Source organism: Drosophila sulfurigaster, chromosome 2R (genome assembly GCF_023558435.1).
Source record: "Drosophila sulfurigaster albostrigata strain 15112-1811.04 chromosome 2R, ASM2355843v2, whole genome shotgun sequence".
Taxonomy (NCBI): Eukaryota; Metazoa; Arthropoda; class Insecta; order Diptera; family Drosophilidae; genus Drosophila; species Drosophila sulfurigaster.
The window spans coordinates 33635158-33646290 of NC_084882.1; the positions used below are offsets into that span (position 1 = coordinate 33635158).

The window sequence follows — 11133 nt, forward strand, 5'->3', positions numbered from 1 at the left end:
AAAGGGTATATTAACTAAGAGAACATATTTTAAATAGTTTTTCAACATTTTTATATACATAAGTAATTAAAAATACTCGTTTTATGGGAAGTTTTCTTTTCAACTTTTAAGGTTGTAGAATGTACAAAACTATAGCATACTTTTAAGGGCATGCCTATAGAAAAGTGAATACGAGTATATTATATTGCGTTTTTATAAATTTCTCATAAATGTGTCATATAAATATGGTCTTACTGTACTGACAAACACTAAAATAATGAACTTAAAATATTAAAATAATCAAATTAAAGGCACTTCCTTTTTAAGTTCAGTGTTTAAAAAAACTGTAGCATACTTTTAGGCGCAAATTTAGAGTATTTTCTATTTAGTTAGTCTAAACACCTCACAAACATAATAAATAGCATAGTTTGTACTTTAAAGTAAGCGCATTTCCTCTTCGCATATGCTGCAATTGATAGACTTATTCTTTTTGCGTAGTTTATTTTCATATACTTCAAGTTGGGAGCAAGAGTTGTTGCTCTGCTGCTCCTGCTGCTCCTGCTGTTGCTGCTGTTGCTGTTGCCGTTGCTTTGTTGTTGTGCATTGTAGTGTTCATGTCTGAGGCAACTCTGCTTCAAATGCAACATTTCACCGGAAAGCAGCGGAAGGGCTTTTATATGCCAGGCTACTTCCGGTCTATAGAAATCTAAAGCATTTACTAGAGTTCTTCTTCTTGTTGCTCTTGTTGTTGTTGAACTTGCCTCAAGTGGCTGGTTGGTTGGTTGGTTGGTTGCTTGACTCAAGGGCTGGTTGACTGACTGCCAAGCAGTTAACAATGGCTGCGCCTATGCATATGCTATATATTTTTTGCAAAGCGCAGTCAAGCGCTAACAAAGTGTTGCATACTTCCAGGCAGCGCCCTTAAACTTGGCATATTCACTTTAATAAATAACCCCCACGGCAATGAGTGTATCATCATCTTAAAACTCTTTGAAAATCTAGCAACTCTTTTTTGCTTAGTTGAAGAGTGCCTTGAGGAAGTGTTTGATTTATTTTGAGTTGAACTAATATTTAAAGATGCCACAAGAAGTGAAATAAGTTTGATAAGAAGAAAATACGCGACAGTATTCAAGAGGATTCCAAAGCTACTTTTGTTCTTACATTGATCAATTAATAAGGAAAGATGAAAAGTCCAAAAGGAATACGGGATCTCAGAGAGGAATTAGCTAAGTAAGTGTAAATACTTTATAAGGAATTGCAATTGGAACAACTGTAATCTATTTTCAGGCTTCCCAAATCGAGAAAGTTTTGGAGCAAGTTACCAAGATCTCAAAGCTACAAGACGACGTCACAAAGGACTCCACAAAGAACAAGTGAAATGAACAAAGTACAAACAAAACAACACGTAACTGAGCAAATGAAAATTTATACTTTAAATAGGAGAAAGCCAAAATAACGCAGGGACCAAGCTCCCAACCCAATGGCATTTGCTTAGCTGTAACACGGACTAAACACGGCGGAGATAAAGCACAAAATAAAAAAAACCGTAAGTAAGTCAAGGGGGAAAAGACGCAGGTTAATGGATTTCTCTTGTGATATTTGACTTGAGTGAGAAAAGCTGACCCAACCCAATTTTCGGACCAGGTCTATATAAATATATTCTCACTGTATTTTTAACCTTTATGCGAGAAGTCTTTATTTTATTTTCACTCTTTGCCTACCTACTGCAAAAAGAAAACAACTTTACATTTATTATCAAGATGTATGCGATGGGCTATATAGAGAGGAGGGGGTGATGAAAAAAAGGGGGGCGACGACTCGTTTGGAGGGACAACAAACAACACATTACGTTTAATTGAATGTTGCGGTTGTCGCTTGTCGTCGACACGACAACAACACACAATGCTAAAGAGCGAGGGAGTTGTAGTTGCAGAGAAAGACAGAGAGAGGAAGGGAGAGTGAGAGAGAGGAAGGGAGACAGACCTTGGCCAAGGCTAAGGGCTTTGGGCCGTGTGCTTTTGTGTTTGCCGGGCACGCGCCTAAGAAGAACAAAAATTATAATGTAGTGTAAATATTTAATGATGATGTGACTTTAGATTATGTTGCCGTCACGTGGTCGCTGTTAAACGTGCTCGCCTCCCAGCTCGGCCAATTCAATGAACTGTAAATGTCGCCTGTGGCATTTCGCTCTTTCACGTGTCTGTCGTCCGATGCAACCGAAAATGAAAGCATTGACGTAATAACTTATTTTGTGTATGGGCGTAAATCATTCGAGCTGCAGACAGCGATAATAAAAACGAAATCTAATTTATATCCGTAACTTTACTGTGCCCATAAAACCGGAAGCAGTGCATAATTTAGACGAAAGTTTTGCATTTCAAATAAGAACGTGGGCGCGCCATTTGCACGTTAGCACCATCTGTGGCAAGCACTGGCAAACAACAGTGCATAACTTAGTCGCATGTGTCGCATTTCAAATACGAAAATATGCGCGCGCTTGCACGCTGGCGCCATCTGTAAGCAGCACCAATAACTGACAAGCCACGTAGCAAGCAGCTTTCCGCTGATAGCACTAACGATTAAACATATTCGAATTTTGACATTTGTTCACATATCGAATGCGCAATCGAATAGCGTGATTTACTCGATACCATATGATAGAGAAAATGTACGTCATGTGATTGTGGATTCTTTTTTTTCGCACGAAGCAGTCACCTGTCGGCCGAGAAAAATACAATTACGCCTGCAATTTGTGGTAAATAGCACTTGAAATTTTCACAAAATTCACAATTTTTACAAACGTTTTTAATCCAATAGTCAGCCAGACAAAAGAAACGAGTGCAAGATGGCGCCTAAAATACGCACAGTCGTAACACAAACATTTCTGTGGCTCTTCCTCGCTGCAGCCACCATACTGATCCTTTACTTTGTTATGACTGGCAAGGGCGAACGCGTAAGTGTCGGCTGGTTCCTCTCTTCATCGAGCCCCTACATGTGGGCCTGCCTCGGCATCGGACTCTCTGTCTCGCTGTCCGTTGTGGGCGCTGCCCTTGGCATTCACACTACAGGCACCAGTATCGTGGGCGGTGGCGTTAAGGCGCCACGCATTAAGACAAAGAATTTGATCTCGGTCATTTTCTGCGAAGCTGTCGCCATCTATGGCCTGATCACTGCAATTGTGCTCTCCGGTCAGTTGGAGCAATTCAAAATGGCGTCAGCGCTCGCCAATGTGAATGTGCTGAATCAAAATTGGTTCTCGGGCTACTTGATTTTCGGAGCTGGCCTTGCCGTTGGCCTGGTTAACTTGTTCTGCGGTATTGCCGTCGGCATTGTGGGCTCCGGTGCCGCACTCTCAGATGCCGCGAACGCTGCGCTCTTCGTCAAGATTCTGATTGTGGAGATCTTTGGTTCGGCTATTGGTCTCTTTGGTCTGATTGTGGGCATCTACATGACGTCGAAGGCAAAGATGGGTGATAAGGATTAAGAAATGCAGTTTGCAACGCAATGTGAGTAACGACGCTGTTTGTTTAATCAATTCAATACGTAACAACAATTAATTTAGCCTTTGCAGTATGTGTGTCACGCGCCTCATCCAAATACAGCAAAAACAACAACAATAATCAGTCATCAAGCCATTCCGACAAAAAAAATAAACACAACAAGATCGGTGTTATCACTTTTGGAAATTAGAACTCGTTTTATGCAGTTACAGTTTTCCTTCCGCTCGCCCGCTACGATCAGGATTTAACATGGGACTTTAGTTACTTATTAAGTTAAAAAGTACATAATTTTTACGCCTCGCGCATTTCGTCAATTAATTATTCAGCATCATTTTAAATTGTTCGCTTAATGTGCGTCGTGTAAAAATTGCTTCGATTTGTTTTCGTTTTCTTTTTATATTTAATTTAAGTGAAAGACAAGTGTGTGTGTTAATTATCGATGTTGTAGTTATTGTAGTTGTTAAATATTATTTGTTTATTTTTGGCACTTGTATTTCTACAACAAAAAAATGTATTATATTAACTACAAACTACAAATAAATCTAAAAACAAAGAAAAATATTGTATACTTAATGCTGAAATTATAAAAGCTACCATTATTATTATTATTACATACCTACATATAATAGCAAGTATTCCATATTAAACAATAATAAATACATATGTTTTGTTTAACAAATCCTTAAACGTCTATGTGAATTATGATGCATAGGCACTATACTCCATTTGTAACAATCAAAGAACTAGTTAAATATAATTAATAAAAACAAAACCATGCGCAACATCTTCAATTTATAAATGTTAAATATGAAAACAGCTGCTGGGTAGAAATGATTTCGAATCTAATAAAAATTTCCCTTGGTCTGAACCAATTTGAATATAATGGAGAATAGGTGGTAACGCCAACAAAAAAGTGAGTCAGGTGGCAGCATCGATCAAATGGAGCAAGCTGGCAGAGCTGCCACACTGCTGTCACTCAAAAGCGACGTTACACATAAAAAGCCAAACTAGGATCCCATTTTGTCTGTTGCCTTCAAGCTGAACAGTTGCAGGTTGTCAAAGTAAAATAGAAAAAAAAACAAGATGTCGGACTTCGGTGAATCGCCACTTGACTCTGGTTACAATAACAATTTCGATGCAGAGCCGCAACAAGCAGCTCAAGATGCGGATGTGTGGATTAAGGATGAGGATTCGACCACTTTAAATGGTCCCATGATAGTGGCCAACGAGTGGCCAGAAATTAAGCTATTTGGTCGCTGGAGCTGCGAGGACATTTCGATTAGTGATATTTCTTTGCAAGACTATATTGCTGTCAAGGAGAAATTCGCACGTTATTTGCCGCATTCGGCTGGACGTTATGCCGCAAAGCGTTTTCGCAAGGCCCAATGCCCGATTGTAGAGCGTTTGACATGCGGCTTGATGATGAAGGGACGCAGCAATGGCAAGAAACTATTGGCCTGTCGCATTGTAAAGCATGCATTTGAAATTATTCATTTGCTTACCTCGGAGAATCCGCTGCAGGTGACGGTGAATGCGATTGTGAATGCCGGACCCCGTGAGGACTCCACACGCATTGGACGCGCTGGAACTGTGCGTCGCCAGGCTGTCGATGTGTCGCCCTTGCGTCGCGTTAATCAGGTAGCACATTCGTTTATTATTATTGAACTCGTTTATTTACCCATTCTCATTACTTAGGCTATTTGGCTGATTTGCTCGGGCACTCGCGAGGCCGCTTTTCGCAATATTAAAACAATTGCCGAGTGTCTGGCGGATGAGATTATCAACGCAGCCAAGGGATCGTCCAATTCGTACGCCATCAAGAAGAAGGATGAACTGGAGCGCGTGGCCAAATCAAACCGTTAAAACGATCGCATAATTGTAAATTGCAATTGCGCGATGCTTTAACAGAGCCTAATAAATATTTTCAATATGAAACAAAATGGCAGGTCTAAAGCTAAATTCGTTTGTTTTAATTTACATTTAGCACACAAATATCTTTTTGATATATGTACATATGTGTAATGAAACGGGAAATATGAACCTTAATTACGCATATTTATGGCAAATTGGCGTTAGTCGCACCATATAAGATGGCGGCAAAAGTGTGTACACTCCTAACGCATATTTAAAATGGAAAAGAAACTTAATTATGTACACACTTATCGTTTAAGTATGGGCACACACAAAAAATGTTTGAATTCAAATTGAAATGCGCAGAGCAGGCAATCATTTGTTTACATTATTCATTTTATTGACTGAATGAACGTAAAACGAAAATGGGTTATTCAAAAATAATTTTCATATTTGTGGCAATAGTTGCGCTCACATGGTCTGTCTACGTGCTCAGCCAGGTGATGACGGGCCAGGGAGAACGCACCGGATTTGCGTGGTTTCTCTACACCACAAGTCCGCAACTCTGGGCAGGAATTGGCGTCGGATTAGCGGTATCGGCTATCTGTAGTCGGCGCTGCCATGGGCATCTATACCACGGGCGCCAGCATTATGGGTGGTGGCGTGCGCTCGCCACGCATCAAAACCAAGAATCTGATATCAATTATTTTCTGTGAGGCAGTCGCAATCTACGGATTGATCAGCTCCATTGTATTCTCGGGAAAAGTGCAGACGTTTGTGATGCATCAAGCTATCAACAATCATGAGCAGATGAACAAAAACATGTTCTCAGGTTTTGCCACATTTGGAGCCGGCCTAACTGTGGGGCTTGTCAATCTTAGCTGTGGCATTTGTGTGGGCATCGTAGGATCGGGAGCAGCACTCTCGGATGCAGCGAATGCGGCGCTCTTTGTCAAGATACTGATTGTAGAGATCTTTGGCTCGGCCATTGGACTCTTTGGATTGATTGTGGGTATTTACATGATGGCCGATGCGGAAATGGAGTAATTATTATTTATTAATAAAAAAGATACAAAACTAACTAGCTTTATTTAATCTTAATGTATTATTCATCGTCGCTGTCATCACTGTTGTTGTCCGCCTCCTCTGGCTCATCGTCGTCCTCCTCGTCCCAGTGCTTGATCTTCTTGTTGGTCATAAAGTCCTCACGCAGCACATTCCATTCCTTTTTCTTCTTGTTTGTCGATGGCTTTTCATCATCGGATGGCTCTTCATCATCCTGTTCATCATCGGAATCCGTTTCCTGCTCCTCTTTCTTGACGGGATTGTCTATCAGAGCGGACTTGGCACGTTTACCACTCATCAGCACATCGAGAAACTTGCGTTTATCAATGTTGTTGAGCACGGCATCCTGACGACTGTCCAAAGGACCCGCTTCCACCAGCTGCTGCTTAATGTCCTTCTGCTGAATGCGTACTGCATTGAAGAACTGCACCGTGCCACGTGTAGCAACTTTGCGGAGATTACGCTCTCGCTCCAGATCACGAAAATTGGGTTTCACTCGCAACTGCAGCGGCACATTTTTGCGTTGTTGTTTTGTCAGTTCGGCATTTAACGTAGATTCATTTGGCTTCACATCCTTTGACTTATCCTGCTCCTCCTCCTTCACTTCAGCGCCATCAATCTCAAAGTCATAGTCCTTTTTGGCCTTCTTTTCGGTTTGCGCATTGGTGGGTTTCAGTTTCTTGGCGCGCGACAAAACGGGCTTCTGGGCTGCCGATTTAGTTGTCTCCAACACTTTGAGCATCGAGTTTGCCCAACCCGTGTTACCTTCGTCACCACTCGCCACGCTTGCCTCCGCATCGGAGCTATCTGAGACTGCTGGCAGCGCCTTTTTGGCACGCTTAGCTTTCAGTTGTGCCATTTTATTTGATTGCAAATTCAAAATAAACAAGTGCACTTACGCTTAGCACGTGTGCGTGAAAACAACAACGACGAGCGGTCAGCTGTTAGCGGCTTAACAGTGTTGGGTAGCGTCAAAAAACCAGCGCTGCTATTAACAGCATTTTTTTATTGTTTTTTAGCGCAAATCGTTGAAATCAAAATAAGAAACGTTTAAATATAAAACTAATATATATATATAAAGCGAAATTTATTTAACAATAAGCTGCTGTAAGCTATCCAAAGCAGTAGCAAATTCCTTTAAATTGCTGGGAGTTTGAAGGCTAGTCGTCGAGCTATTCAGTTGGCAAATAAAGATTTCAATAAATTCTTGAGTTAACTGTTGAATAAAAAGATTATTTTCCAACATATTTAACTAATATATTAACAAACTTATAACTCACCTGTACAATGGGTTTCGCCTTTTCGTGCACTACAATGCACTCTAAAAGCACAGCCACAAACTTGGTAAGAAATTCACGTAAATGAACATTTAATGCCTGCAGTGGAATGGGAAATATGCACACCAGATAACAACGTTGCATGGCCAACAGCAACTTCGTGCAGACACTAACGCTCCGCAATAGTTTCTCCGATTCCAGAACAAGCATTTGCAGTATGGCTTTGGCCCAACGATAATTGGTGCACACATTAATCGAGGCACAAACTTCGCGACACGCTGCCAACTGTTCCGGTTGAGAAAAATCACTATTCAAGACTTCTTTGACCTCTGCGCGATTGATGGTGAAGTAATAGCCAAGCTGTGTAATGAATTGCAATAGACTAATGGACATTTCGGGGCTTGATGCCATCGTAACATTGTGTATAAGTCTCTCCAGCATGTCATCACATTGATTCCACTACAAAAACAAGTTTTAGTGAAATATAATAAAGTTAAATTCACATATTCACCGTATACGAATCGAGCATAGTAAAGTGATCCAAGCACTGGCAAAGACACTTCCAAACTGATGTTGTGACGTCCACAGCATCCATAGTATAAGCATCGCGAAAGAGATTCTCGTAGATGACACCTTGTACGTTCAGCTCTTGGATATCAGAAGCATCCTAGAAGGGCAAGGCTCGGATCAACACATCATTTAAAGTGTAAACGAAAATCAATCTTACACCGCTGTTCAGCATTCTAGCGAAGATTCGCACGCCAAGGTGTTTGTACTCTGGCAGATGACATTCACGTACATTTAGTCCAACAGCCAAGCTGAATGTTAGCAGCTTCTTGGTCATTTTAACTTCATTGGCGCAGCAGTGCTACAATAAAATAACGTTTAATGAAGTCAATATCAAAGAGAAACTTTCTTACCTCCAGATATCTTTCATAGCCATGCACAGCTCCCAGTTCTCGCTTCCAGCAGTCTTTGTGCAACTTTTGCTCATAGTACGTGAAGATGGCAGCTGCCTCGCCAAGCTGACAACAAGTTTCTAGCTTCTTTAGCAGCCGATCGACAGTTTGCAACAAATTTGTGGCGTCAACATCTAGTTTATAAATCGTTGACGATGCGCTCAACTCACACAACAACAACACAAGCAGCTGCCGCAACTGAAAGGCAATTTGTTATATTCTAATTTGAACAAGAACTAAAGCAACAAACCTCTTTGTAAAATGCCTTATTCGTAAAGATGTCCTCGTGTTTGTGTATCAAATCAAACAATCGCGGAAGTTCCTGTCGCAGCAGTAAGTGATATGTTTTTAAGTGTTCGGGCAGCAGCTGCACTTCATCTAGATTTTCCTTAAGTGCTGGGAGCATACAAAGTTGCACCTGGTTAACAATTATTGCCAATTGTTCTTCACTTAACTCGGTTTCCATTATGTTTAATCAAAATAAACTTCTATTTCAAAACAAATTGCCGCTACTATCAACAACAATCAGATGTTTGTTAGGATGACCGTTCATGGTTGCGGTTATCCATTAAAATGGAAGTGTGACCAGCTTGTATACTAGAAGCAACGGCTTTTGAAAGTAAAATAGTGCATTTTGAATTTAAACAGACGGCAACACTGTGTCAAACTCGTTTTTTATTTACGCACCCAGTGGACAGCTGGTGGAATCAATCAATTTGTGTTTTGTATATCTCTGTAAATAGTGTATTAAAAGCCACAGTTACAAAAAATGCTTAAGCAGAAACTCGCGGCATTGGGTCATCCATCGCCCAACGATGTGGCCTTGAGTAGTAAGCAATGAATATTTTCGCAATATCAAGATTAATTAAACCGGCTTTCTACAGACCGCAAGGAATTCGCAAGCACAATTCTCTGGCTGGAAGATCAAAAGATTCGCCTCTATACAATTGAGGACCGCGATAAATTGCGCAATCTACAGGATATGAAGTTGTGGGAAGAAGCCTACCTCAAATATTGCAGTGACTTAAGTATGCCCGCATTGGATACACAATTGGAGCAGCTAACTTGGATTATTGGACATGCAATACGTCTAGAATATCTCGATGATCCAGAGCAATATGGGTCAGTACAGGCTGAAGACATTGGCGGGCCCAAAAGGAATGGCACTGCAACAGTGCCACAAAAAGTGCAAACCATATTCGATGGCAAGATAAATGGTAAGCCATCAAAAGTTGCAAATGAATTGAAATAAAATGTTGTGTTCTTAGTTGACGACAAGGAATTCATTGCGGCTGTACGTCAGCTTGCCACCAAGCTGCAGGTGCCCCATCACCCCAATCATTTGCTACAACTGGAGGCCATCTCTCGCATTGTTCACGAACGTCTTAGTGTAACAGCCAAGGATCGAAAACCAATAACCGGCACACCATTTCCTTTTGACAAGGGCAACGATGTTGTGGCTGGCACTGATCCAAAACTGGACTATCCGATGCGTATTTTGCGTCTGCTGCAAATCCAAAACCTGCGACAGCTGCAAACACAGATAAACGAAACCATTGTTGCCGTTCAGAGTCTGACGGCGAATCCCAAGACTGACACCAAGCTGGGCAAGGTGGGACGCTAAACAACTCGAGCAAGACGAAAAAATCGCAACACAATTGTAATGAACAAACTAAATTTACTTAAAAACGATAAATTAACTGCCGCGTCTAAAAAACGGATGATTTCCATCAGGTTTCGTTGGTTGCTTCTCGATTGGTGCAACTTTTGCTTTCAGGAAACTCGCATCTGCCAAACGCGCTACTCCCAAAAAGCCAGCAACTGTTGAAGAAAAATGTTTATTTTACGATTCTTTCAATGTTTATTTATTTTTACCTGCTGCCAAACTCTTCATTGTGTAATTCTCCCAAGGCGCTTGGCGGCGTTTTGCTTGGGCTAAGACAAAAGCTCCAATGCCAATCATACCGAAGCCACTAATAAGGCGGCAGGCAACACAGTCTGCAGCCTCTGACACATTGTCACGATACCATGCAGATAATTTGCCAATCATTGTTTAGCTTAGTTGAAAAGTTTTGTGTTTTTGTTTTGTTTGGTTTTTTGATGGTGTAATTTCTACTTGATCAAAAGTAACTGAAATGATTGAAGGAGCAAAGTTTACACCAACTCTCTGAGGCGCATTGAATTTATGGCCGCGTTACAATGAAATGTGGTAACAGCTTATGTTACGATTCTCAACAAGTGCCTAGATAGATTTTAACGAAATATTAATTTAACGTCGATCAAACCGCTCATTGAGAGGTGCTCAGCTGTGTTGATGTAAATCGATAATAGCCGAAACGATAGTTTCAAAATAACATCCCTACTGTATAAAGTTTACAGTGAGCTTAGCAGCAAATGTAAACATATTGCTATGACTAGTGAGTAGTCGACGGACCGCCACTTATAATAAACCAATTATGATACCGGGAAGTCAAATATAGCTCTATTGGCTGGCTTCAGTAA

General features: G+C 40.9%; 6 protein-coding genes and 1 pseudogene across 8 annotated transcripts; 4 read left to right on the top strand and 3 right to left on the bottom strand.

Annotated features, from left to right (window-relative positions):
- The first annotated feature begins 2590 nt into the window (after window positions 1-2590).
- On the top strand, window positions 2591-4038 carry LOC133836292 (V-type proton ATPase 21 kDa proteolipid subunit c''-like). Of its 2 annotated transcripts, none has more exons than XM_062266689.1 (3): window positions 2591-2734; window positions 2797-3485; window positions 3551-4038. In XM_062266689.1, the coding sequence occupies exon 2, from the start codon at window positions 2825-2827 to the stop codon at window positions 3461-3463; it is 639 nt and encodes a 212-aa protein (XP_062122673.1). In that variant the 5' UTR covers window positions 2591-2734; window positions 2797-2824; the 3' UTR covers window positions 3464-3485; window positions 3551-4038. The 2 variants fall into 2 exon arrangements, with proteins under 2 accessions (XP_062122673.1, XP_062122672.1); XM_062266688.1 differs by having other exon boundaries at window positions 2592-2734; window positions 3542-4038.
- A 477-nt stretch (window positions 4039-4515) lies between these two features.
- Window positions 4516-5438, top strand: LOC133836290 (small ribosomal subunit protein uS7). Of its 2 annotated transcripts, XM_062266687.1 has the most exons (3): window positions 4516-5117; window positions 5175-5354; window positions 5386-5438. In XM_062266687.1, the coding sequence occupies exons 1-2, from the start codon at window positions 4563-4565 to the stop codon at window positions 5340-5342; spliced, it is 723 nt and encodes a 240-aa protein (XP_062122671.1). In that variant the 5' UTR covers window positions 4516-4562; the 3' UTR covers window positions 5343-5354; window positions 5386-5438. The 2 variants fall into 2 exon arrangements, with proteins under 2 accessions (XP_062122671.1, XP_062122670.1); XM_062266686.1 differs by having other exon boundaries at window positions 5175-5438.
- A 249-nt stretch (window positions 5439-5687) lies between these two features.
- Window positions 5688-6411, top strand: LOC133836293 (V-type proton ATPase 21 kDa proteolipid subunit c''-like; annotated as a pseudogene).
- LOC133836289 (RRP15-like protein) lies at window positions 6346-7332 on the bottom strand. Its single transcript, XM_062266685.1, has one exon. It carries the CDS (start codon window positions 7252-7254, stop codon window positions 6436-6438), a length of 819 nt encoding a protein of 272 aa, XP_062122669.1. The 5' UTR covers window positions 7255-7332; the 3' UTR covers window positions 6346-6435.
- Window positions 7333-7474: 142 nt separating this feature from the next.
- On the bottom strand, window positions 7475-9244 carry LOC133838354 (uncharacterized). The gene is made up of 6 exons (XM_062269430.1): window positions 8882-9244; window positions 8593-8829; window positions 8400-8540; window positions 8184-8339; window positions 7676-8131; window positions 7475-7611 (listed from the first exon to the last, which is right to left on the bottom strand). The coding sequence occupies exons 1-6, from the start codon at window positions 9095-9097 to the stop codon at window positions 7483-7485; spliced, it is 1335 nt and encodes a 444-aa protein (XP_062125414.1). The 5' UTR covers window positions 9098-9244; the 3' UTR covers window positions 7475-7482.
- A 45-nt stretch (window positions 9245-9289) lies between these two features.
- LOC133838357 (RNA transcription, translation and transport factor protein) lies at window positions 9290-10687 on the top strand. The gene is made up of 3 exons (XM_062269432.1): window positions 9290-9461; window positions 9516-9848; window positions 9900-10687. The coding sequence occupies exons 1-3, from the start codon at window positions 9401-9403 to the stop codon at window positions 10253-10255; spliced, it is 750 nt and encodes a 249-aa protein (XP_062125416.1). The 5' UTR covers window positions 9290-9400; the 3' UTR covers window positions 10256-10687.
- Window positions 10290-10933, bottom strand: LOC133838358 (uncharacterized). Its single transcript, XM_062269433.1, has 2 exons — window positions 10507-10933; window positions 10290-10452 (listed from the first exon to the last, which is right to left on the bottom strand). Exons 1-2 carry the CDS (start codon window positions 10679-10681, stop codon window positions 10328-10330), a joined length of 300 nt encoding a protein of 99 aa, XP_062125417.1. The 5' UTR covers window positions 10682-10933; the 3' UTR covers window positions 10290-10327.
- Window positions 10934-11133: the final 200 nt, after the last annotated feature.

Bases quoted from the DNA above. Each gene is read 5' to 3' on its own strand.
- LOC133838354 (XM_062269430.1), bottom strand. From the start codon at position 9,097: ATGGAAACCGAGTTAAGTGAAGAACAATTGGCAATAATTGTTAACCAG. The intron at 8,830-8,881 runs GTTTGTTGCTTT...ATTGCCTTTCAG, and splicing joins ATAAGGCATTTTACAAAGAG to TTGCGGCAGCTGCTTGTGTT. The intron at 8,541-8,592 runs GTAAGAAAGTTT...ATTTTATTGTAG, and splicing joins GCTATGAAAGATATCTGGAG to CACTGCTGCGCCAATGAAGT.
- LOC133836292 (XM_062266689.1), top strand. From the start codon at position 2,825: ATGGCGCCTAAAATACGCACAGTCGTAACACAAACATTTCTGTGGCTC.
- LOC133838358 (XM_062269433.1), bottom strand. From the start codon at position 10,681: ATGATTGGCAAATTATCTGCATGGTATCGTGACAATGTGTCAGAGGCT. The intron at 10,453-10,506 runs GTAAAAATAAAT...TTTCTTCAACAG, and splicing joins AATGAAGAGTTTGGCAGCAG to TTGCTGGCTTTTTGGGAGTA.
- LOC133836289 (XM_062266685.1), bottom strand. From the start codon at position 7,254: ATGGCACAACTGAAAGCTAAGCGTGCCAAAAAGGCGCTGCCAGCAGTC.
- LOC133838357 (XM_062269432.1), top strand. From the start codon at position 9,401: ATGCTTAAGCAGAAACTCGCGGCATTGGGTCATCCATCGCCCAACGAT. The intron at 9,462-9,515 runs GTAAGCAATGAA...GGCTTTCTACAG, and splicing joins CAACGATGTGGCCTTGAGTA to ACCGCAAGGAATTCGCAAGC. The intron at 9,849-9,899 runs GTAAGCCATCAA...TTGTGTTCTTAG, and splicing joins ATTCGATGGCAAGATAAATG to TTGACGACAAGGAATTCATT.
- LOC133836290 (XM_062266686.1), top strand. From the start codon at position 4,563: ATGTCGGACTTCGGTGAATCGCCACTTGACTCTGGTTACAATAACAAT. The intron at 5,118-5,174 runs GTAGCACATTCG...CTCATTACTTAG, and splicing joins CCTTGCGTCGCGTTAATCAG to GCTATTTGGCTGATTTGCTC.